The sequence below is a fragment of the Psittacula echo genome (assembly GCF_963264785.1).
Source record: "Psittacula echo genome assembly, chromosome: 4".
Classification (NCBI taxonomy): domain Eukaryota; kingdom Metazoa; phylum Chordata; class Aves; order Psittaciformes; family Psittacidae; genus Psittacula; species Psittacula echo.
The window spans coordinates 19,853,904-19,879,780 of NC_137738.1; the positions used below are offsets into that span (position 1 = coordinate 19,853,904).

The 25,877-nt window shown below is 45.5% G+C and overlaps 1 protein-coding gene across 1 annotated transcript in view; it reads left to right on the forward strand.

The window, feature by feature from the left end:
- MDGA1 (MAM domain containing glycosylphosphatidylinositol anchor 1) overlaps positions 1–25,877 on the forward strand; it is a gene marked incomplete at both ends in the record, with an annotated part of 145,708 nt that overhangs the window by 64,971 nt on the left and 54,860 nt on the right. Inside the window, one exon of the mRNA XM_080616932.1 lies at positions 2,787–3,080. Within this exon, the coding sequence (XP_080473058.1) occupies positions 2,787–3,080 (294 nt within the window). The remainder of the gene's footprint in view (positions 1–2,786; positions 3,081–25,877) is intronic.

Here is a 25,877-nt window from a genome sequence, read left to right on the forward strand (position 1 = left end):
TCAGAGCTGTGGACGGGAGATTGGTATCATCTGTCATAACAAATTCTCTGAAGAGCTTTAGTGTTTACTGGATTGCAATTACAGTCTGTCTTGGGCACTCTCTGTAGGAGTCCAAGTGTTACAAATGTGCTTCCCCTCCCTGTTTAAAATCAGGGTCAAAACTTCTCCCCATGGCTTGGTGAGGACAGGACTAAGTGTGCTGGTCAGTCGTCTCAGGGATTGACATACAGAATCTCAGGGCTGCCTTTTTGTTTCTGGGGAAGTAGTGAATCCAGCTCTGCTCTCCGTTACATCCACATCATCTTGCTGCCTACCTAAGACCTAGAGGGTACAGCACAAAGCAGTATTGGGCCAGTAATCTGGTGAGGACTCCTGAAGGGAGCCAGCTGCCCACAGATTTTGTTCTGAAACTTCAGTGAAAGTTTCTTGCCCATCCGTGGTCGTGCTAGATCCTTGGACTGTCTGGTCTCAGTCTTGATTTTGGACATCGCTTACTTCAATCCCCTCACCCCTGCAGAAAGTGCTGCAACTGATTTTGGTGCTTCGGGAAGCCCCTGTCTCACAGAAATGCTGGGGCCAGCCTGCTCCCAACAGGACTGCACCTAGTGTTCATTAGTATCTGAGAGAACAAGCCCTGACTATGCCATGGCCCCACTAAACGCCAAAGGGTGCTGCTTCTCTTCATGAAAGGTAGAGCCCTCTCCATGCCAGCAGACACCAACCCTGTTGTACCAGTGGGGAATAAAAACAGGAGAACCCCCAGTTCCTGGAACTCACAGTTCCCCTGGGACCCCCTCCCCAGCCCTGGTCAAAGCTGGCACTCCCAGCCTTGTCAGCAGTCTTTTTTTGCCCAAGATCACTAGATGGCAGAGTGCAGTTGTGTTTAAGCCTGCAAGGGTAGGAGGCTGCAGAGGACTGACAGACCCTGAGTGATCCCACCAAAAGGCTGGACAGTGTGTGTTGGTGCAGGTGTTGATCCAAGCACCAGCTGGTTGCTGCCTTAAAGGCAGTGGCAGGTTGCCTGTCTGTTGTAGGCTGAGTACTACATGCTCGTATGGATGATATTGATGGGGGAGGGCAGGCTGGGGGGTGTTGAAGCCTCTCTTTGGCAGTCTGGTCCAGTAGAACCACTTTGTGACCCAGGGAGTGAAAACTGCCATCCCTGCCAGAGCGGCCTTCTGTGCATCAGCCGAGAGATCCCCACGATCAGCCACCTCCAACATGTGGTTCCTACAAAAAATCCCAGTGAGTTTTCCCCCAGCCACAGGGTCGGAGCAGGAGGGTGGCAGCAGTGGCTCCATGTTTCCCCACTGGACAAAGCCTGAGCTCGCCAAGGTGGCTGCCTCCACTGAGCGGCTCCAAGGAGATAGCTTTAATTAAAAAACATCTTCAAATGCAATTTACAGCTTTTCCCTGTGGAGAAAATTGCCTCTCGCCAGGTGAGCAGCTGCTGGCAATGTCGGGCACTGAGAGTGCTCTCATCCCTTCGCATTGTGCGGGTTAGGGTGTGATGAGGTTCCCCAGCCCACAGGAGACCTGTGAATTGAAAATGTGGCCTTCCTCTTGCCTAGGGAAACTGGGCTGGAGCCATCCTAAATCTGCTTATAAAGCAGCTGTGGGATGTAATGTGCACAATTACTGTAGCACACTCCTTTGCTGGAATGGAATTGAGCTAACATTGGTCAGACTGGCTTGTTACAGCCTCTGTAGTTCTAAATTTTGATTTAAGTGGAAACGAAATGCATGGCATTTGCAGTTACAGAAGTGTCAATCCAAGTGTTGCTGCTGTCAGCAGAAAGGGCTCAAAAAGGAGCTTTCAGAAATTGATCGTGGCCATATTTACCCCAGTTGAACTGTTATCTCTGAAGCCTAATACAAATAAAATGGCAATATTACATAGTTTTTAGTACAAACATTCCCTTCCTGGGTTCTTGGTGGTGTGAGCATGTGATCAGCAAACCTCTCCCCACCAGCACCTTTTAGCTGGAGTCTTTGAGTTTCTTTCAGGCTTTGTTTATCAGCAAAGCTTTGCTGTCAGTTGATAGTTGGATGTTTCCTGAGTGTTACTGTGCCTCCAACTCTAGCCCTGGTTCAACAGCATGTCTGCTGGGTGAGCTCTTTCCAGTCTGGGAGAGATTCCAGAAGTGATCTTTACTGGAACCCACTCTCACTCACTTGAGCCAGAGATAACCAGTGTGCTCAGAATCTCAATGTAAAGTAGGCAGAGACACTTAACTGAGCTGGCTCCTTGCTGTAGTTCAGGATCAAACAGGGATCCTGGATGTCTGATAAGGCTGGAGATGTGATCAACGAGCACTAATCCTATAAGTTTTGGGTTTCGTCTGACCTGGGTAAGGAAACTAGACACCTTGGCAGATATGACTTTAATTTCTTGGTCAAAAGACTGCAGTTCCACTTGAGAAATTCACTAACAACCAAAAATTGAGAAATGGATCAAAGAGGCTTTTGGCTTTGGGTTTCTCAGAGCTAGCTCTCCTCCTGGGCAGCATTTTGCAAACAGAGGGATAGGAGCTGGGGGAATGGCCCAATACAGCTGGCACTTGCCATTGGTATTGGGATACATTTTTGGAGAAGCTGGGATTTTCCATGGTACCCTGCAGCTCCAGAGCCTGTAGGATGACTTAAATGGGCAGAGGTTGCACTGTGTCAAGTAGAAACCTTTGGAGTTAGGGCTTTTGGTGTGACTCAAACACAAGCATCTCAAGAATGTTCCTTCCTCCCTGGAAACTCGGTGTAAAATGATACCCTTCTTGTCTCCCTTCTAGTGCCACCAACCATCAGTGTCCCTAAGGGTCAGTCCTCCATCACTGTCCGGGAGGGCTCCAGGGCTGAGCTGCAGTGTGAGGTTCGAGGAAAGCCGAAGCCACCCATCATCTGGTCCCGGATAGATAAGGAAACTCCCATGCCTTCAGGGACAATGACGGTGGAGACATACGATGGGAAGCTACGCCTGGAGAGTGTGAGCCGAGAAATGAGTGGGACCTATAAGTGCCAGACAGCCAGGTACAATGGCTTTAACATCAGACCCCGTGAAGCCATGGTGCAGCTCAACGTGCAGTGTGAGTATCACCATACAGTAGTGCTTGTCTGAATGCCTGCGTATATTAAAGCCTGTGGGCTAAACAGGGCTGACACACTTAGTGCTGCTTTTAGGCATAGTTGACCTTTCTTACTGGGCTGAGCAGACACATTTCTCTTGTCTAGGGACCTTCGAACAGTTTGTTTAATTGGTCTGGCTACACAAGGTTCTCCACAGGATACTGTATGGCCAGTGTGTTGGAAGTGGAAGGAAGATGTGTTGTGTATGTTGGTGTACAGTGCTTTCCATTTCCCTACCAGGGGATGAGTGCAGAACAGCAGCTTTACCAGGTGTGTGTTTGTGTGCATTGTGCATGGGTAAAATACCTTCAGGGTACACAGGTAAGTTTATAAAGTCAAGCATTCAAAAGGTACCAAGTGAATGTTAATTAAACCATTTCCACCCTGCAAGCCTTTCTTCAACTTAGTTACAGCAGCTGTCACTTCTGGACATTCCTGGAAAGCAGAGCTAGGCAGATTCTAACAGAAACTGCATACTCTCAAGGGCTTCCATGCAATAAAGCTGTAACAGAAAACTGATTTTTGGCATGTGGTGTATTAAGTTATTTCAGCAATGGGTGGTGCTCCCAGCCCTACTTGAAAGCAATACCTGTGCACAAAGGTGAATGTGGAAGTAGGGATGCTTCTGGTGTCCCTGTTGGGTGACTGTCTCCATCCTTTCCTTGCAGTGGTTTCTCCCTTGAGTGAGTGAGTGAGTAAGTGAGTGAGTGAGTGAGTGAGTGCCTGCTAAGCTGCCATGCTGTTGATTTGTTTCGACATGCAGGGGTCTGTGCTCTGTCCTTCAAGACTTTGAGTCAGACAGGGGGAAGGCAACTGGGTAAAATGCCTTGGTCTGAAAGGAGCTGTGACTGTAGGAATAACCCTCCCTCCATACCTCCTTGCATCCCATCAGGATAATCTGATTGCTGAGATCTGGCAGAGTCCTTTGAGCAGCATGGATTTAGCAGGTGTGGGATGTATAGGAAGCAAGTTAATTTGCACCCAGCCACACTGCCTCTGGGCTGTGAGTGCCGAGCCTCCATGCACAGCACAGCAGTGCTCATTAGACATGCTGCCACACTCCTCCCAGGCTCGCTCTTCGGGAAGAAGAGACGTGAGACCAGAGTGGATAACCTGGCTGAAGCCAACCAGACACACTGCTCGGAGATGTGCGCTGCTGAGAGCACAGCAGTAACGGGGGCGTGCAAAATCCTGCAGGCATTTTGAGTATTCAGAGATGCCCTTTTAAAATTATCTGTGTCCATTCAGAGGCATGGCAGGAATTAAATTACAGGATGAGAACTGTGAAATGTGTGCAGGTTTCCATGCAGATATGTATGTGTGGAGAAGCTTCCCTTAAGTAGGTTGGAAATATGCATCTTGGTTTAAGCTGTTTTGGAAAGCAGGCTGGGTAAGGTGTATGGACATGGCAGGGAGGGTGACTCTTGATCACCCAAGAACTGATGGGAGATGCAACAAAAATCTCTGGAGCAAAGAACTGCCAGACCTGTTCCTGGTTTGGCACTGGTGATTGAAAGTTGTGCAGTCCTCGCTGCCCCGCGTTGCCCCTGCAAGAGGGGGCAGCAGTGCCGAGCCTGGGATGAATTCAGGGTTACACCCAGTCTGGAGGGGGATCACATCACTGAATCTTGAGCTAGGGGGGAAGGACGTGACTCCCCTCACACGAAAGATGGTAGCTACAAGCCAGAAGCTGTTCTTGGAGCCTTTGGTGTGACCCCAAAGAAGGCAAAGATGTGATGAACTTCTGTGTAAAGAGCAACTCAACATAATCTTTCTTTAGCTGTTCTCAAGGCCAAGCAATGCTTTATTGTGATCTTGCCAGAGTAACAGTGGCATAGTCCATGGGGCAGCCCACCCAAATGACCCTCTTCTCTTCTCCATCAGTTCTATGTACCCTTAGTTGGAGCTGGGTGTGTACTGAGTGTCTGTAAACCTGAGCTGTTTCCTCCTGCCTGTAAATTGTGGAAAGACCTTACGGTGGCATTGCCTGTTCTGCTCCTGAGTAGGCAGCTTTGGTTTCCAGGCTGTCAATTTGCTCCTTCCATCAGCATGGAAAACAAACTGCAGACCAAGAAAGTAGGGCAAGAACTGCCCTCGTCTCCTTTATAGGCTGTCACCTTTTCTCCCACGCAAAACAAAACCTCAGCAAACAGCACAGTCCCAGCACTTTATCCCTCTCCTCCTTGTTCACGCAGCTAGGAGGTAGGTACCATGGCAGGAGCCACTGTGGTTAATTGAAATGCTGCTCTCTAGCACAGGTAGCTCATTAGTCTGGTGACTTGCTCTGGAATTCTCATCTTGTTGGAAATGGGGATCGTGTGGCTCCTGCAGCCCCTGTGATGAGCACTTCCCCCTCCTCCCCTAGCCTATGCATCCCCCCAGAGAACCACTTCGGTGGGGTGTGCATCCATACAGGCATGAGCGTGTGTGTGAGTGCATGCAGGTGTGCCTGTGTTGATGTGAGCTCCTTTTGAACTGGCTCACTCAAGGGAAGAGCAAATTCTGGGTGATAATGTGGTTGTTTCTCTGATTTGCTCTGAAGTTGCAAAATCAATACAACAAATCTGATTAGATGTCAGAACCTGTTTCTGTTTCTCTTTTCTTTTTCTCCCCTCATCTTGATGCATATAGTGCTGTATCGTAACAAACTAGCCCAGAAATAGGCTTTTTCAAGTGCACTGCAGTAGTGGAAAGAGAATAAAAAGGCAAAAAGACCAAGTCAGCTGTCAGGAAAAAAAAAAAGTGTTTGGGGTTTTTATTATTTTTTTATTTTGCAAGTGGAAAAAGCTGCTCTCGTTTTGTCTTGTGAGCTGTAACTGTCATCAGCTCTGAGAGGCTGGGCATTTTGGTCTGAACTGTAGTTTTGGAAGATTCATAAGTGCATGAAAGTCCTTGCAGCCTTATAGCTGTGTAGTTAAGGATGAAGAAATGTTGTATCCTGGTCAGAGACAGGGCTTGTCATAACTCCTGGGAATCTGGCTACCACTTGGAGTGGCAGTGTCTTGTCATGATTTTCCCATATCTTCAAAACAGGAATAAAACTGACCCATCTCTTCAAGGATTTGTGGGGCATAATAAACATAGCACTTTGAAATCTTGAAACAAAAATAGTAATGGAAGAGCAAAGTGCTGCTGTTAATAATATCAGTGCTATTGCTGATGCTGTTGTCAAGGCTTTTTTCAGGACCAGGTACTTGCTCAGAAAAATCCCAGTGGAAAAATGAATCCTCTGCAGAAGTGGGTTTAAAATAAGGGCTGGGTCACCCTGTGAAGGTAAGATAGAATAAGGCTGTAAAACCCACAGTGGGCTTGAAAATGTGCAGCAGTCTGGGTTTTGGAGTACAATGTGTCATCTGAGCCAATATGTATGAAAGGAGGAAACAAAGAAAGAGTATATGTGTGAATCAGTGAAAACAATGCTACCTAGGTACAAATTTAGGAAATGCATAATAACAAATTGGGAAAAAAATTACTCTATTACTCCTGAAAGCCTGATCAAAATAGCATTTCCATGGATTTCAAAGATTAGTAGTGACCCCAAACTCTAGCTGTTGCTACAACTGGCCTTTGAGATGACTGTCATATAATGGCGAATTTTACTCTGTTAAAGCCACATGTAACAGTATGGTGTAAATTGCAATCCTAGTACATTATCCTGCTGGAATCATGTTGTGCTAGCTCTAATGCTTTGTCAATTCTGAATAGCATGTCAGAACCTACTGCACAGCTCAGGGAAGGTCCAGCTCAGCCCTGCATTGATTATAGCTGATCCTTGATGTATCTACCCCAGTATTTTCCCACAGATAGATAGGCTTATTCTTCCTCACAACACTCACTACTTGCTGTCTCAAACCCTTGCTCAAGCACCTGAATGGGTTCTCCCTCTTTGGATAGCTACCAAAGCCTGGTAGCAGAGTACTTATCACCTCTGTTAAGAGATTGTCGTGGTTTAAGCCCAGGCCGTAAATTAGAACCACGCAGTCTACTTCCCCCCCCACCCCCCCAGAGGGATGGGGAGGAGAATCGAAAGAATGTAACTCCCACGGGTTGAGATAAAAACAGTCCAGTAACTCAGGTATAACACAAATCACTACTGCTACCACCAATAATAATAATGATAAGAGAAATAACAAGGGAAGAGAATACGATACCGCCCGCCGGAAAAGAGCCCGACAGAAAAGAGGACGTGCCCTTCCGGGTGGCTCCCAGTTACATCCCCGGGCATGACGTGCTGTGGTATGGAATACCTCTTTGGCTAGTTTGGGTCAGGTGTCCTGTTTCTGCTTCCTCCCGGCTTCTCCTCCTCCCTGGCAGAGCATGAGACTCGCAAAGTCCTTGGTCAGGGTAAACATTCTGACCAGCGACCGAAAACATCGGCTTTATCAGTATTATTCCCAGGCCGAAAGTCAAAACCACAGCGCTGCACCAGCTACTAAGAAGGAGAAAAACTGACTGCTGCTGCTGAACCCAGGACAGAGATGTTAACTAGTTCACCAAATCCTGATGACTGGATAAGCAGCCTTTTGCTGGTGCCCTTTTTGTCTTTGGCAGAAATGTTGGTGTCTCTAAGTGCCCAGAGAAAGAAGGAAAAAAGGAAGAGGAGATATTTACATAGGGTTGACCTTGTTTTGGATAGCCAGGTCTGAAAGATGATCCTGTTTCTCATCTCTGGGTCACACAGCAGGTGAGATCTTGGCAGAAAGAAAGACTAGAAAAGGAATTAACCTGGGTGTCTCCTCCCCTGGAAGAACATGGCCTGTGAATTTGTCCCCTTCTGGATCCAGAATAATAGCCCACAATCATCTGAGATCTGTCTCCAAAGGATTATGCTTATTTCCCTTAGGTAGATTTTTGCCACATTAAGCAACAGATGGATTATTGTGCTTTATCTTCAAAGCATAGTGAATATTAGGTGTAATCAGGAAAATAGGCTGTCATTCTCTTTGGAGTGGCAGTTATCATGGTTAACGGGACTTCATTGCGTAGTCCTAAATACAGGACTGGTAACCAGCAGATCTGGCTCAGCCCTGACCTGGGAGGCAGCCAGAATATGTCCTGCTGGGGCATCTGTTGCCCTTGTCACTTAAACTAATGTTCAGATGGGCACAGATATGTTTTCCCATTCAAGCTCACACACTGGCAAATGTTATTCCTGGTCACATGCTGTTGACTCACTTCTCTTTAAAATCCTGCTGAACCCATCGGCAATGCTGTACATCAGGAAGGAAATAGTCAGCATCAATTTCCCCTGTTATCTATGTGGCAAACAAGAGAGCACAGAGGAGAGGAGGGGGAGATACTGTAAATAAGTAAGAAGCATTGCTGGATCCAAGCAACTGGAAATGGAAATGCATTAAACTGTTTCAATCAACTGTTGAAGCCATAGCTCAATGTCAGTGCTCTTCGCTGGTGCCCTGCCCCCTCTGAAACATAAGCCTTGATATTAACTGCTCCATTAAAAGTGCTCTTGAGACATGCTTTTGGCATGGAGATGTTTCTGCAGAGTGGCTAGGACTGGGCTTTTGGCTCCTGAGAGCTCCCTTCAGCTCTCCCTGCCGATGTGAAGGGAGTCTAAGAGAAATGAGCCTGTTTGTGGCCAGAGTTGACCCATATCTGTGACTGAGCTGGCTTATCTGTCTTGCTACTAGGCCATGTGAGCTGGAGTATGGAGCCATCTGCTAAGAATTTTAGATTTAGCTGGTTTCATTTCTGATCATATTTATTAATAGTGACTTTTAACTTTTTTCATTGTTTTCATCAGCAAGTCCATCCTGGTGCCCTCCTTCAGGCTGAGGACCACAGTTCAGGAGCTAACTCGGGGCAGAAGGTGGTTATTCTGCCCTTGCAGTGGCTGAGGCTTTTCTACCCTTCCATTCATACTTCACTATTACAGTTCTATATGGTACAGGTCTGCTCCGAAGAGAGGGAAACCTTGGTCTTTCCTACCAACCAAACCTCTGGGATGTTCTGGTTTGGCTTAGACCATCAGAGTCTTCAGAATGGACAGATGTTCTGGGGAAGGTGTGTCTGTATTCAAAGCCATGTGAAAACTGAGCCTTCTGCAAGTTCAGTGTTCGCAAACCTCGAGACCTTCATTGGTGAAAAGAAAAAAATCATTTGTAGTCATCGGCATGACCTCAAGCCGCCAGTCTGAACAAAGCCTGACCTGGTTGTTAGGTTCCACTTTGATGAAAATCCTCTTGCTTATCCTCTAATTTGTTGTACAGAGGTTTCTGTGACTGAGCTGAAAGTATACGTATTATTTATGTGTTTCTATCAATACACAGAACCCTTGTGCTCCCCCGTTAGGAAAGAGTTCTGTTCCTGATTGTCAACATGCTTTCTGGCCACAGTATTGTGTCTGGGATTAAGCTGCTTAGAGCTTGTGTTTGTGCACGTAGCCCTGTCTTTGGTGATACGGTGTTAGGATTGCTCACTCCACTTCCCAGTGCCTGGGCTGCTAACAACTAATTAGAGTTGTCAGTGTAAGTACAGGCTGAAGGAGGAACCAGTTTTACTCCATCATGGCTGTAAATCCAGATGGCCGCAGTTCAGAGCACAGTAACTACCACAGAGGCTTAGTTGGCCTCGGATTTGTTTTAACAGTTACCATCCCTTGGTCCTGAGGCCTGGCAGACAGGGGATGTGACAGCATTTATATCACTTTTGGACTGGGTCTTAAGATGAGGTTGTACCAAATGTAGCTGAGAAGAGAATGGCTCTGTTTGATAAGGACTTTTTGGCCGTCTTCTCCTGCTACCATAAGGGTACTTAGCTAAAACCTTTTTCTTCTTTGTGACCACCTTTCTGTTTGTGGAACAAAGCCCCAGGAGTCCCAGTGCTGCTTTTACCTGGTGTTTGGTGCATGGAGCTTCGAAGGAAAACGACTTTCACACACTAAAGCAATTGTATGGATTTTGGCTGGCTGCAAGTTTTCTCCTTAGTGCGTAGCAGTTAGGACCTGCTCTGCAGGACCCTGGTCTCTTCTCCGCTTGCTGCCTCATGGGGAAGGTTCCTGTGTGCTGCCTCCCACCAAGATTTTCTTGGGAAGTCTCCCTTGTGCCCCGAGCACTTTTGCAGTTTTCCTCTTTGAATGAAATCATTCTGACAGAGCTTATCTGCATGCTGTGGTGGCCAGGAGACACAGGAGACTTGAGACATAAAGCAAAAGGCCCAGATTGGCAGGGAGAGTTCACCGGAGCAAGTTTTGCAAAGCTAGCATGTTCAGTCTGTGGCACTGCACATCGAATGCAAAGTACAAGGAGGCCTCCTCGCTATTGACCTGAGTAAATGACTGTGAAAGAAGAGAGGATGACACCCAAACACATGTGTCAGGAAGGTGGGAGCCCTCTTTAAAGAGGGGACCTGGGTCTGCTCTGTAAGACTGCAGCCTGCCTGCACTGCCATTGAGCCTTTGTGCAGCTCTTTGCTCAGATCTAAACACCTCTGCGGTTGTAATGTTAGGCTGAGGAAAAGCTTGTGTGAGAGCTGCTTGCCTAGAGAGATGAATTTGTTCAGAAGAGAACTGGTTTAAATCAGCTAATCCATTTCTTGGATATTGTTGGGAGAAACAAATACGCTTTCTGTAAGCTGCCATTATCCTGCTTTTTGGCCAGACTCTCTGGGAAGAGCAACTTAATTTTATCAAAAGAGAGAGACATCCAAGCTACACAGTTTTGTCGGGAAAGAAGACACAAGAGCTGTATAGACACAATGGATGGCACACAGTCTTGGTCATGTCTCTGTGGACAATTTCTCACCCACTCTGACTGTTTCAGGGCTGAGCACCACATCTCATACTGTTGTAATTCAGACACTCCTTTTAAGGTTTTGCTGCCATGGCAGCTATTTTCCCTGTACGACGTAGCTATACATCTATCTGTGGGGATATAAACCAGCTCCAGAATCCTCTCAAATGCTTTGTGCTGGGCATTCTGCAAGGCTATGCATATTTGGGTCTTGCCCAAGTGTGTCCTTATCTTAAAGCCACTGGAGCATACTGCTGCCAAACTACTGTCAGACACTTTCCCAGTGCTTCCCATCTTGCTGTTCTGAAGAAACAACTTTGGTTTTGAGTCCTGTTTTGCTGTTTGAATTTAGGCCTTAAGTGAAACCACCTACATCAAAGATCTCTGAACTGCTATACAGCTGGTGATACCCAGACTGCATTGAGGCAGCCTGGCTGGAAGGAGAGGTTGTCCTGCCTCTGCTTTTTTTTTTGTGCAGATGTAACATGTAGTCCTCTCTAACATGGACTGTGAGTACTTCTACCATGTGCTTACCTCCAGTCGCCAGGTCAGAAATGGTGAGCTTGGCATGGCAGCTGTTGCCAAGCTTTCTCTCTTGGTCTGCACAGCACCAGTACATGTCCAGGGGATGTGGGAACTGGGCAAAGGGCCGTGGATCCTGGAACATGGCATGGCAGGATATTCCCTGTCAGAGGTGATGGATAGGACTGAGATCTGAGTAAATGTGGTATGCGTTAGGGAGAGGAAATAATGGTACCTGTTTGCATGGGTTGGATGTAATGGGTATATTTGAAGGAGAAAAGCCAGTAGAAAAGAGTGGGGATAGGAGAGCTAAAAGAATGGAAAGGTTTGTATATATGTTCTAGCAAAAGAAAGAGCTGCTGCTGACACCTGACCAAAGTGGATTTGGGAAGGCATGTGCTATATGTGGTAACACTGCCCACAGGAGACATGGGGCAAGGGAGGTGGTTAGATGGAGGGAGTTAGAAAACTGCTGTCAGGTCTCATTTTAAGGCTGGCACCACAGGACAGGAAAGGAGGGGATTCCCTGTCCCTGTCAAATATTGGCTCTTGATGACCAGGACATGAACATGCTCTCCCCACCCCGGGGGGGGAGGGATGCCACAGACCAGAGCTCACTAGGTGAACCAGGAAGGCACTAAGAAGGCAAAAATAGCAATTCATTTTCTCATGATAACTTTCAGTCTCTGAACAAGAGCCTGAGGCATAGAGAAGTTAAAACAGCTGTCCACACCTGCAGGTAATCATAGGGCATCAGACCTGGCACAGGACCCATGCCAGGGGATCAGAGGCTCTTTTCCCCTCGGCTTCTTTCCCAGAGAGACCTATGCAGTGCCATGGCATTATGCCTGTGCCTTTGCTTTTCTCCCATGATTTTGGGGCCATAACCCATATCAGGCAGCATCTTTGAAGGTGTAGGAGCAGGCTGTCATGCTATTCCTCACCTCCTCCCTGCACCCTAGCACTACAGCAGAGCTATTTCCTCCAGCCCAGCTGTAAAGCTGTGGCAGGCACATGGAGGCAATGCACGGAAGAGTGATGCTGCTTTTGGGGAGGGGACTTGTGCAGGGAAAACCCTGAATGAGTCCTGATGTGAACAGAAACCCTACTTGGAAACTGAGTATACTGGGGCTGCTGGGGGGGGTGTTATTAGCTGTGGCCATCCTGACACCAGGCTCTGAAACAGCACCAATTATGTTCACTCCCTACCAGGAAACTATTCTAATGTGAATTATATTTCAGAGGTGCTCAGGCTTCACTGCATCCCAGCGTATCTTCCTGCTGCCATTTCTGTGCTGGGACACTATACTGGGAGGCCAAGTTTTTAGGAAGGTCATAGGAGCCTTTTGGAGCTTCCTGTGGGGAAACAACTGTTCAGTTACTAGTTTATGCTTTTCTGCTTGGGCTCTGGGAAAGAAACTGGTTTTTCTTCGAAGCCAGGAAACAGTGTTTTTTCAATGAGCAGAGATCACATTTCCAGCATGCACCCCTCTCACCCTATTTCACTTCATATAGTTCCTAATTTCCATTCCTCTTTGCCTCTCTGTTGCAAAAACAAATAAGCATGTGTGTGCACACCCTCCTACCTTATCTCAGCTTTTGCTTCTGATTCAAATTTAATTGGCCTTCAGGACTTGAGGTAAAACAGTTGGTTTTCTTTTATGAACCTGCAGAACTATCAATGGTCCCAGGAATTGACAGACATGCTTAAATTTGCTAGTTGTATGCAGACCTGTTGCATTTTGTATGATTTCGGAGTCCTTGTTTCTAGGGTCTTGTGTGATCACAGGAAGCCATCGAAATTTTTCATTACTGTTGACTGGGAGGAAGCTGACTTCTGAGACTGTTTGCTTATTTGCCAAGCTGCAAAGGGGTGAATAGGATGTAGAAGAGACTGAAAATTGCTCAGTTTCTGTGGTGAAGAAGAATCTGGGAAAAGTCCCTGCTGGCTAAAGAAAGAATGGCAACTGAAGGCCATTCCAGGCTCCCCTTTGCATGAGAGCAGATCTTTTGAGACCTGCTGTCACATCTGATGGAACAAGTGCTGTAAATCTCATCCATCACAAATATGCTGCAGCTCTGGGCCCAACTCAGCCAAGCTGTTCTCTCTACAACTATCTGAAAGGAGATTGTAGTGAGGGTGGGGTTGGTCTCTTCTCCCAAGTAATAAGTGATAGGACAAAAGGAAACAGCCTCAAGCTGCATCAGGGAAGGTTTAGACTGGATATTAGAAAAAGTATCTTCACCGAAAGGCTCATCAGGCATTGGAACAGGCTGCCCAGGGAAGTGGCGCAGTCACCGTCCCTGGAAGTGTTCCGAAAACGTGCAGTCAAGGCCCTTAGTGACATGGTTTAGCGGTGGACTTGGCAGTCCTGGGGTAACAGTTGGTCCTGATGATCTTGCAGGTCTTTTCCAAGCTACTTGATTCCATAATTCAATGATCCAAAGCATCTGATGTGAGGAATTGGCTGGAATTCCAAAAGTAATAGAGATTCCCGACAGTGTCTGTGATTGAGGTCAAGAGGACGATAAATAACACTGACATTTGCACTGAATAGGGATTTTCCTTACCAAGTGCTGATTTGCAAAGAGGTATTTTACTGTCCTAATCATGAGCTAGAATACAGTAGCTAATAGCAACTTAATGCAATATAGATGGACTTAATAGTGCTAGGTGTGCTAGGATTTTCTGAGCAGTTCATAGCTTATGCATAATACAGGCCCTTTAGCCAACATCCTGGTATGCTGCAAAATTAGGAACTGGGGCTTCAGGGAAAGGGAGCAGCCATACATCTATGGTGATTTGCAGGAAAGAGCGTAATGGGTCTAAAGGGATGAGAAGATGGTGGCGGTTGGCTGGGTTAGAGGAAAAGTGAGCAACATGCAAAATAAGGGTTTGTGGTTTGGGGATTTTTCTCTTCCTCTTGGGCTGCTTGTAATGAGGCCTTGCAAAAATTCAAGTTCATGCATGGAAATGGACAGGTTTCCATTCTGATTAGCTTTCTAGGAATTAACTCACATGTATCAATGAAAAGATGCAAATGAAACTGTCTACAGGTTTTAAAGTGAGGAGGAAAAATGGTTGGGTATTGTGGGGGGTTTGGTTTTTAAACCATTTGGGGAAGCTTATATACTCCAATTGACGTACCCAAAATGCTGGGACTCCAGCTTCCTGATCATTGCAAGAAAGCAAAGGCTCTTTGAATCTCTTTCTAATGATTTTGTGCTGTTTGTCCAGACAGAATTAGTTATATGCCAAGCTAGTGTCTTTCACTAGTGGAGCTGAGGAAAAAGGTGAATTTACCTTTGTGGGTCTAAATGTACATTTTCAGTGCAGCATCTACTCAGACTGAAGTGATAGAGAATTCAGTGTGTGCCTCAGTAACCTGTTACAATGCTTTTTCGCTCTCATGGTTCAATTGTCATGACCTAATCTAAGCCTGTCTCACTTCAGTTTCTAACTACAAGCTCTGTTTATGCCTTTGTCTTCTTACGTTGCTGTTTGTTATCAGCAGTCTCTTCCTTGTGTAGTCTCAGACACCAGAACAAGTAATCTCTTAGCCTTTTTTCAGTGTGCAATCTGGAAAGTCTCTTTAGCCATTCACCACAAGGCATGTTTTCCAGCCCTCGATTAATTTTTATAGTCCTGTTCTCAGGTTGGTTTTTTTTTAGCATCATTCCGGTAGCATGGTCACCTGTATTAAAAAGTTTTTCAAAAATGATCTCACCAATGCAAATGCAGAGGTTATGTCCATCTCACTATGAATTTAGTAAGCTTTGGCTTAATCACCCAAAAATTTAGACATCTTTGGTCTATGGAATTAAGCTGAAAGCTGATGTTCACTGGGTTACGTCAACTCAGGCTCCTCTTGAAACAGTTTTTTTTTTCCTAGTAAGACAAATTCTTTCCTCAACAGTTTTCAGACCTTTACATTATGACCTTTAAAGGTCCCATCCAACCCAAACTATTCTACAGTTATCAAAGATAAATTGAATGCAATTACCATAAGCCCATTCCATCAAACAAACCAAATTATCCTGCTTGAGGTATCTCCCTAGTATGTTATTTACTGCTGCATATTTTGTGTCCCTTACAGATGTTGGTATTTTATCCTGACATAGGCACTTAAGGATAGTGATTGTCAGTTATTGCACGTGAAAGCGCTGCCTTTGTGTGGGAGGGAAGGAAGCAAAGCACAAGCCACATCCCAGTGCTGTTTCAAAGTCTGGGTCTAGTCACCCCAGCTGCAAATGGATGTAAGGTCATTCAAACATAAAAGGTGGTTATGTGTGATGTTGACTACACAGCCTGAACAAGGGACTTTATCACTGATATGCTGGCTGGATCTTTGACCTTGACGAAGATGTGAAATAGCATCAGTTTAAGAGGTTCATATGGGATCTTACTAGAGATGTGTTCCTGGAGAAAGTCTTCTCTCTCACTAGAGAGATCTCAGTGCACCCTTTTAAAATTTCTTTTTAAACTCTTTCTGTTAATGTGATTTTAATCTGCTTAATGTGGGCTGCATTTGAATAGTATTACATCTTCAATTAGCCTGTTGTGTGGAAGCTAGCCAGGATCCTTCCAATGCCTGAGGATGTTATGACAAGATAGTTACTTTTCTTGTTGCTTTCTCAAACACTACCCAGTTTGTCTGCCAAGGATCCATAAAAACTATATTAATCTTCATTCTTTGTTTTTTGAACTTGTAAAGTTGCATCCCACATTCCTCCTCCATGATTTTTTTTTTTTTCTCCCCTGGAATCAGTGAAGGATGAAAAGGTTTATTACTGTTTGTTCTGCTGCTTACATTGACCCAATTGGTTTGTGTTTGTACTCCCGCAGGCAATACATGCAAGGAGGGAACAGAATAATTTTATCTACTCTGGTGTTTACAGGATGCAAACTTCCCCTCAAAGACCTGGCTACATGGAGATTCCCCCATCTTTTACTACATTCTGTGGCATTTTTATGATCTGCTAGTCTGTTATTCTGCCACTTTTGCACTGTTGAATTCAGATCAGGGTGCACAGCTCCAGCCAGTCTTACAAACAGGACTCGGAGAAGCCTGTTTGTCCATCCTCTCTGGCTTTTGCTACGTATTTATCCACAGATATTCCTAGATTTAAGTCTATACAAATTCTTTCCAGAGCTGTACGCAGAATTATATCTACTGTCTGCTCACCACAGTGGGATGGCTCAGCAAATATTGCTGAAACTTCGTTAAAATGTCCTTTTCACCTGGGGTATCTGATTCTGGGAGGTGGTGTTATCTATCACGGAGAGGCTGGAAGGAGCAGGATATGCCACATTACAGTGTGTGCTGCCGCAGATCCTCGGGCTCATAGTTGCTGATAGACTGACTCTGGCCAGGATCCACTTTCAGATCTTGGTGCAATGGATGGGAACAAGGAAGGTAATGGCCTTAGTTTTTTGTGTTCCAGAAAAGTCAGGAATGTGAATAATAGAAATTTTATGAAACCAGCTTGAAGCATTTATCTATCAGACCAAAATCCAGGCATCAGGATTCCTGTGCACTTCCCACTTGTCCTACATACTGCCTTTGCTGCAGCCTAAGTCCTCCTCAGTCAACATGGAAAAGGCATGTGATAGACATGTGCCCACATTACAGGCATGCTGCTCCTCCAAATGGTTCCTGTAGTGCTGGCCCAGCCTGAGGGCAGCCACAGAAGCAACCTGTAAGATTGAATGTCAGAGCAGATTTATCCAGTGAGCGGGACTGATAATGAATTTCTTTCTTCTGGTTCAAGTCCAGAAGAGATAGGACAGAGCTGATAGCCAGATGGGGAGGTCGTGGGAGCAGGCTGCTGTCCTTGAGTGATTGCCAGTTCTGTCATTGCCCCCCTTCCTGTGTCCTCTGCTGCAGAGGAGACCCAGAGAGTGATTTCTGGGAGCCCGCACCACCTGCAGCTGTCAGAATTGACAGCACTGTTCCTAATGCAGGGAAAGACAAGAGCTGCAGGGCTGCATCTGCTTCAGCAGTGAGGCTGTTGTGCCGCTTCTTCTGTGGAAACACGGTGGCAATGTTAAGAGGAGACGTGAGGTTTCCAGTGGGGGAGTGAGTCCTTCATAGCTCATGTCCATGCCCTTCTCTGACACAAGTGGTATCATCCATGCCTGAAGAAATGGGACTGCCAAATCCTCTGCTGTCTCTGTAGGTGATTAGCAGTTTTGGGAATAAGGTGTAGGGAGATGATTGTCTGTAACCATTAATTCGCCAAAGATACATTCATGAAAAGTTGACAGTTACTGGTATGACAGATTCTCCTGGTTTCAGCTGGGATGGAGTTCATTTTCTTCCTAGTAGCTGGTACAGTGCTGTGGTTTTGGATTTAGGATAAGAACAATGCTGATAACACACCAATGTTTTAGTTGTTGCTAAGTAGCACTTACCCTGACAAAGGACTTTCCAGTCTCTCATGCTCTTCCAGTGAAAAGAGGCACAAGAAGCTGGGAGGGAGCAGAGACAGGACATCTGATCCAAACTACCCAAAAGGATATTCCATACAGCAGAGCATCATGCTCAGTGTATAAACTGGGGGACAGTGACTGCAGAGGGCTGATTGTTACTCAGGGGTGGGCTCAGGGTGAGCAATTCTATTGTGCATCAGTTGCATTCCTTGAGGTTTATTCCTCTCTCTCATTATGTCCCTTTCCATTTTTTACTATTATTATTATTTTACTATTATAATATTCTACTTCAGTTATTAAGCTGTATTATCTCAACCCATTAGTTTTATCTTTAAGTAACTCTCTTCCCCATCCCACCGGCAGTGGGGGAAAGTGAGCGAGCGGCTGTGTGGTACTCAGTTACTGGCTGGTGTTAAACCAAAATAGGTTGAACCACAACACAGATAAAGCACTTTTTTTTTCTCCCATAATTAGTTAACAGAGGAGGAGTTGTACACATGCACTTACGAAACTCAAACATTTTAAATGCATGCAGGCAATGCTGTGCAGGATGGAGGTGGAAGATGGGACTTTCAGAACACACAAATGGTGGCTATTTGGCAGCTAGCTTTTTGGAGCTGGTCACTATTCTGAAAGACCTCAGCCATTCCATCTGATAGACCACCTGAACCTATCCTCATTTTTCCATCCTTCACCCATGATTGATTTGATCTACCATGATTCATCTCAAGTTGATGATGACAATGATGAAGAGGTAACCATCCAGAGAGTGACAGCAAAAATGCTTACAGTAAAAAAATGCTCTTACCTCTCCTTTCTCTATGCTATATATCTGATCATGTGGTTTTAAATTGCATGAATTTCTTAAGTTCCTGTATGCACCACCCCCCTTGTTACATTAATTCTTATGGGAAAAATCGCTTTGATACCTGTTGACCTCAGCTGCTTCATCTATGAGACTGAATGTTTGCCATAAATCTTGTAGTTTGAGCATCCTTTCAGCCTCGTTCTGAACAGTTACATTTTCATTGTCGTCATCTTCCTCAGATAAATCAAGTTCAATCAAGAGTGAAGGATGGAAAAATGGGGTAATGATGACAGTTAGCGGTGCACAATATTAAATAATTGGCAGCAGGACTCCAAGGTAGTGGAAAGAGAAGTGACAGAAAACTGAGTGTTGTTGCTCTGTGCTAGGTTCTTCCTTCTTGGTCCAAAGTCCCTGATAGGCCTGAAGGAGAAGCTGAAGAAGACCGTGGTTTGTATGGGGAAGCTTGTCCTCCTTCCTCACTGTAGATAAGTGGAGAACCAGTGTATTAACTCTCCCTGGTCTAGCTTTGCCCCATGCATCCTTTTTACTTACTAGTACAAACAAAAAATTCAAAGTAAACATATTAAGGAATGCTGGTTAATAGTTGATTATCCTAATTGCTTTGGATACACCCTCCTTTCCCTACCAGGGCTCTTCCTGGCTTGAATCTCTCCACTTTCCAGCTCTGATCCCAGCACGCTATCATTAAAGCAGGTCTGACTTTTTAATCAACATTTATGCTTTTGGCTATGCTGCCTCTTGCTTTGCCTGCCTATTTGGAAAGCTGCTGTGGGGGGACTGATGATCTAGTACTCCCGGTGTAACTTTCAAACTGAAAACAGAAGGTGAGGTAATGCTGTAGCCCAGCTGTGAGCAGAAGACTCTGACCACCTGTGTCCGCAGAAATCATTGCACTTCTAAAGCAGGGACTCTTTTCCATTTTGACAAGGCTGCAGTTCTCAGGAGCTCTTTTTCCTGCATCCCCCTTATTCTTAGCTTTCAGTTCTTTTATTAAATGGGTCTAAATGTATGGAAGTGATTGAATTGCTCTGGAAACTGGTGATGGAACAGGAGCCTGTTGCTATTAGATTACCACTTGGAGTTAGGAGTCACGTCTGCCTGGTAGCTCCTCTAGTTGTGGGTAAGATCCTCCATAGGAGACCTGGGGAAACTCAGTCAATTCCTTGTAGGTGGCAGCTGCATGCTCTGGACATGAGCCCTAGCAGTGCCACTAATTGGATGCTGTCTGGAGTCCAAAGAGTTATGACTATATTTGCTATGGAAAACATACAGGCTGGTGTCTGTTTTCCTTTCCACAGTAGCTCTGTTGTGGCACACAGCAGCTGAAACACATGGGGTATCTCCTGTCCAATAGCAGGGAGTGCTGCCCAAGTTTCAGATGAGTGTTATGACCCAGTTTACTGATGAACTCATTAAACAAGGCACTGAGAGTTCACAGAGGGGTTCATATGGGGGATGGCACTGACCACTTTGTGCAGGCGTCACGCAAGCATTCACTTTGGTCTGCATTCATCCGCCTAGCAGAGATGTGAGGGCTTGATCGCCTTAGGCTCCCTGTGCAGCACACCATGGAGGGAGGTAATGCCAGCTATAAATACTATCCGAATCATCCTCTGGAGATGTTGGTCTCAGTGGCTTTGGAGAGAGGTGGCATTCCTAACTTGGGTGCCTCAATGCAGAGGTTAGATGGGACAGATTGGGCTTTAAATTTTTACCGTATTCCAGCTAACTCTGGGTTTGCTGCCAAACCTGGGGAGATGATCAGTTCTTTCTCAGTTGTTCCAAATCCTCAGGAATGTGGAGGGCCTATGCTAGGACAATGAACATCACAGACTGGCTGTTTTCCCTCCATTTTCCCTTTACGCCGTGGATGGGAGCATAGGGAACGCATTCTGTTGTGATGGGCCAAGCCGCTCTGCTTCTGCTCACAAGGTTGCAGATGATGCCTCTTGATCTCTGCCACGTTATAGGCCCCTGTGCCCTGCTTATCTCTGCCAGGACATGAGGAAAGTCAGAGCGGTAGATCCAGGTTTCTCTTTTATTTTTCCTTTTCCAAGCTTTTCACATGTGATTCCTCTGGCATTTAGAACTCTAGGACAGTGTTTCTGCCCTGAGAAAACAAAACTGAAGTAGGAACTAAACCTATGCTTCTGCCACCTGAAGAGCAGAAGGAGAGAAAGGGGATTTGTAAAGGTACGTATACAAGTATACATACACATATATATAAAACATCAACATTGTCTTGTCAAGGACTTTGGGATAGGACAAGAGGGCTAAGAATTCTCTCCTAGTGTTTTTTGATGTTAGGGGTACTGGGATTCAACAGTTGATCACTAGGACATAAAAACACCTATGGAGAGTACTCATAGTAGGCTTAAGCTGCAGCAATGAAATTGGGTTAGATGGTAAGAAAAACTAGTGATAAACTCTGAAGGAAGAGGAAAAATGTGTATTCTCTGTTTTGGAAGAAGAATTTCATTTGGTTCTTTTTTTGTGGGTTGATTTTATGTATTTCTTTTCCTTAGTTTGCACTTGCAATGAGTTGCTTTATTCCCAGAACTACCCAGCTGAGTAGCTCACCTATGAATTATTGAGTAGTAAGATACTGGTTCTCTGCCAAAAGTTAATGCATGTAGGATGCTTTTGGGGAAAGAGTATCATTGGCTGACTGTTACTGGATGTTTGGATCTAAACTATTTATATGCTATTGGGAGAGGCATGTCACTGCCAACTCAATTTGTTAAACAGAAACATGTAATAACAGATGCATGGGTATGAGCTGACATCTCATTATCTTCTAAAAGACAGCGGCAGAACGTGAGTAGAGAGTTGGTGGTCTGACAAGGCTGCTCATGGAAGGGCTCCCCTCTTGAGGGTATGTGAGTGGGCAGGAGAATCCAAGATCCACCCTAGCCATCACCCTGCTTCACCAGCCTATAACTAGCAAAATTGGCTGTGAGTTAGAGACAATATTTTCATGTTAGTCCATGACAAAAACAAAACCCAAAACAAACACACACAATAAAAATCTAGATTTGGGTTATGCCATTAGTCTAGCAGTAATGGAAGGTGTTACCTCTGAAATCCCACTCTTTTGCACTCTTTATTTCTCTTGTGCATAACTTTGTTAATTGGGTGGTATGTGGGTGGGGGGAGGATTATCAGCCTTCATTTCACATACAAATGTGTTTGTGTCTTCTGTGCATACCATCTTTTCCCACTTATCTCTTTCAATTATGAGAGCGTACTGGTTCGAAACCAGGCACTTGAAAGTAAGTGAGACATGAGAATAAGGTGGCTTCACACTGCAGGAGAATACTTGTCTTTGTACTGTCTTGCTAGCATGAATTAATTGGGCAGTGAGTCTGAGTGGTGTTTCAGCATGTCTGGGGCAGATCTTTTTTGAGGAGGCATATCTGTGAGGCAGAAGGTCTGGATATTCCCACCTGGGATGGACTTTCTTTAAAGCTCCATAAAGTCAGCAAGGGGTCTCATGTACTAATCAGCATAGCTCATCATGCATAAGAGGAAATACTTTAGTAAATCCCTCTTTATTAAAACAAGGTGAAGACTGGTTGAGCTAATTGGCTTGGAAAGTTCAGAGAAGAGAAAAGCAGAAAAGCTGGTAGTGAATACATTTCATTTGCTCCTCTTTTGAAAGCAGTCAACTAGCACAGAACTAAGCCTTCTCTGCTCTGATCCCTGCTTCTCCAGACCCTGCGCTTGCTTGTCTAACAGGAAAGGGATGCAAACAAATTTGTTTTTGTTTGAAATAACAATACTTGTGACTTGGCTTTCAAGCACTTTGCAAAAAATACACATTTTATCTCTTTATACGCAGGGAGACTGAAATGCAAAGGCAAAAGGCATAGAAGATGAAAGAGAGATTCTGGATTTTAGCTAAAATAGGCTGTAAAAGCTTCCTCCGTCTCCTTTCCTCTCCTCTAGCTACTCAATTATATGATCTCTCAGAAACAAGCAGATGAGACTGGGCTTGTAAATATTATTTGTCTCCACATGGAAAACTGTTGGTGCCTAATGTGCATTCTTGGGGTGTGGGTGCTGTTGCAAGGAATAGAATTGCTTGGCTATGATTTCACAGCCTTGGGACAGTAAAAGAGCATCCCAGTTGCTTGGGTAGAGAGCTCTGGTCTCTCCTAGATCTGAAACTATACAGTTTTCTAACTGCTGTGAAAGCAGGGGTGCAGTATCTTTGATGCCTGTGACATCTTTATTACCCCCAGATTATGGTACTAGATGGCGGATGAGGAAGGCACAGTTTGCTTGGATTGCTTTAGTTATCTAGAGAAGATTTGGGAAGACTGCATCCAGTATGGCTGCAGAAGGGTACCTATCAGAATTTAAATGGATGCTGGACGGGGTCATACAGGTCTCATAAGACCCTAATAGCAGCCTGTGCTTATTTGCTTTCCAGAGAGAGAAATTACAGCCTGCTGTTGTTAGCCATTTTGGTTAATGAAATGGTCCTAATAATTATAATTAACCATGAAATACTGTCTTTCATACCAGGTTATTTGTGTGTCCTTTGCACTGTTAATCCAGCAAGTGAGTGGTCAATTAGCTGTCAACATGGGCTACGGTGGAGACTACAAACAGGAGTCCCACTGGGTCTGTGATTGCATGGCTAAGCTTGGAGGCAGTCATTCAGCAGTGAGATGAGACCTGCTGAAAACAAAGCTGTGTTCTAATCTAGCAAGGCTGGCTATTTTCATCACTTGTGTTACGTGTTGCACTTTGTAGATTTAAATAAAAATGTAAATGTGACTGGATCTGGAAGGTACAGTAGAGGGTGTTTTTCACAGGGGAGGAAGCCTGGGCTGAGGACTGAGGCATGGGTCAGGATGCAGGACTTGTGCTGCTTCTGCCTGCTGCTCCTGGCTCGTGTGACCTCAGGCAGGCTGTCTTCCTGCTTCTCTTTCTCCACCCGGATACTGCTGCCCTGTGGTGCTCTGTGCAGCAGAGGAAGCATTGTGGAAAGTAAATACCTATAGAAAAATGAAAGTGCAGCTGCCATGGGCATGGTGCAACAGGGGCAGCTGACCACCTGCAGAGATGCCTGTTGTCAGCTGCCGGTCACGGTGCTACGGGGGGGTGAAGGGCTATCTGTGAGCCAGAAAGCAGGTTATGAGTGTGCTCCTCAGTTCTGACAGCCCTTTCAAAACGAGCCAGCAGTGGTTATTGACCAGGATATTCTGTTCATAGCCCTCACACTACAGTGGGAAAGCAGACTTTGCATGTGTCTTGCATCATAGTGTCGCACTGTGGTGTTTAGGAGTTTTGACCTTCTCAGTTCTTGCCTGAGCTCTTAATGCAAGGTCTGTTCACTCAGTTTTCCCCTATTCTATGGATGCTGGTTTGTGTTTAAGCTTGTCACTGATCCTTGTGCATCAGTCCACTCCAATATGAGCCTTTCTTGCCTTTCATCCATACCAGATCAAGCAACTTCATGACAACATCCATATCTTTTAAAGTGGAAAAAAAAAATTCACTTCAAATTTTCTTTCTGTATTTACCCAACAAGTGAAAAAAATTGCACAGTGCATCACTGCCATCCTGGGATGCTCTGACTTCATCGCTGGTGAAAGAAGCCTCTCTGCCTTCTGGAGGCCTGTGAATTTGATGAGAACCTGCAGCAATCAGGCAGCATTGCAGGAACCACGGAGTACCCCTTCTTGAGCTGTGACCACACAGAACAACACAGTAACAGTGCAAGAAGATTGGTTTCTCCTCCAGCACTTTGGCTTTTGTAAGGAAGGAAACTCGTCCCTTCCTCAAGGCTAAATAACAATAGACTTAAAACAAATACTTACAGGCTTGACCATAGCTCAACAGGCAGTGCACTTCTTGCTTATCCAGCAGGATGAGCATTTCAGTCCTGGTTATTTCCAGTGAAACCAAGAAAATAAGAGGCTATTGGGGAACAAAGCAACACCCCTGGACACTTGACATTTCTCTGTTGTGTGTCCCTTCCTCTTGCCCTTCATCATTATGAACACTGTGCTAGCTTAACAACCCTTCAGTGCAGAGCATCTGCTCTGGCTCGCAGCAAGGGAGCTGCCTGCAACCCAGCTTTGCCTTAGGGTGCCTGGCATGCTAGAGTAGGTTGCCTGTATTCCACTGAATTGATTTGCTCCCAGCGAGCTTTTCCTGCTGCAAAGGCAGGCTGCCACAGCTTAACAAGGCTGCTGGAGGAGCCTCACTCCTTCAGTGTTGCCTAAAACGGTAATGCACTGCCCTCTTCACCCCTTTCATCACTCCTCCTCTCAGCTAGCTCTTCAAGAGTTAAGTTGCATGCCAAGAGAAAACAGCATTCATCTATATTTGCTGTATTTCTTACCAGGGGATCCCAAAGCCCTGTATATGCAGAGCGTTTATTTAACTTCCTCCTTGAAAGGTTGCAACCTGCTGCTTGCAACCTGGCCGCTTCAGCTGCATGCACAGGAGTTCAGGGGAGATACAGAAAGGCATTTGAGGAGCCTGTGGACAAGGAGCTCTGCCTTTGGAAATGGGCTAAAAACTGGGGTTGATATCCAAGATCCCAGTGAGTACCATGGCAGCTTAATGAGCCAGAATATAATTGCTCCCTTGCAGCCAGCAGGGATGCTGCTTCCCTGTGAATATGAGAGGCACCTGGAAAATCATTATCATTTCCTGCAGCTCCCTGAAGGTGTCCATGCAGGGAGCATGTTGGAGGTCTCTGCTCTGACACAGTCACCATCTCGGATGTCCTGGAGCTGTTTGGCTCCCAGTTCTGGGAAATCAGAGCACGAGCTCATTTAAACAAGCTTCCTTTTGCATTTAAGACAGAAATTGGAAAAGGCTGTGTTGTTATATGCTAGGATTTGCAGACTGATTCTAGCCTTGATAGAGTGTCTCCCTTTTGTGTATAACCTACTTGAAGAAATATGGGCTCCCCAATAGGCATTGGAGGCCAGAACTGATGTCTGGCTCTGTAATTGCTATTGACCTTTCTTTGCTTTCATATGTACTGGCAGCTTTCGGGAATAGTGGCCCCTTGGAGTAGGACTGCATCCTTTGCAGTGATGGGATGACCTGCTTCAGCTCTATCTCCAGAAACCCCAGGGGCTCCAAGGCTACCTGCAGAGTTGATGCTCACTGGGTGTTTCCTATTGCTAGAGACGAGAGGAGAAAATGCGATCAGTTTTTACTTTATAGGCACTTTCAGACATTCCCTTCGCAAGGT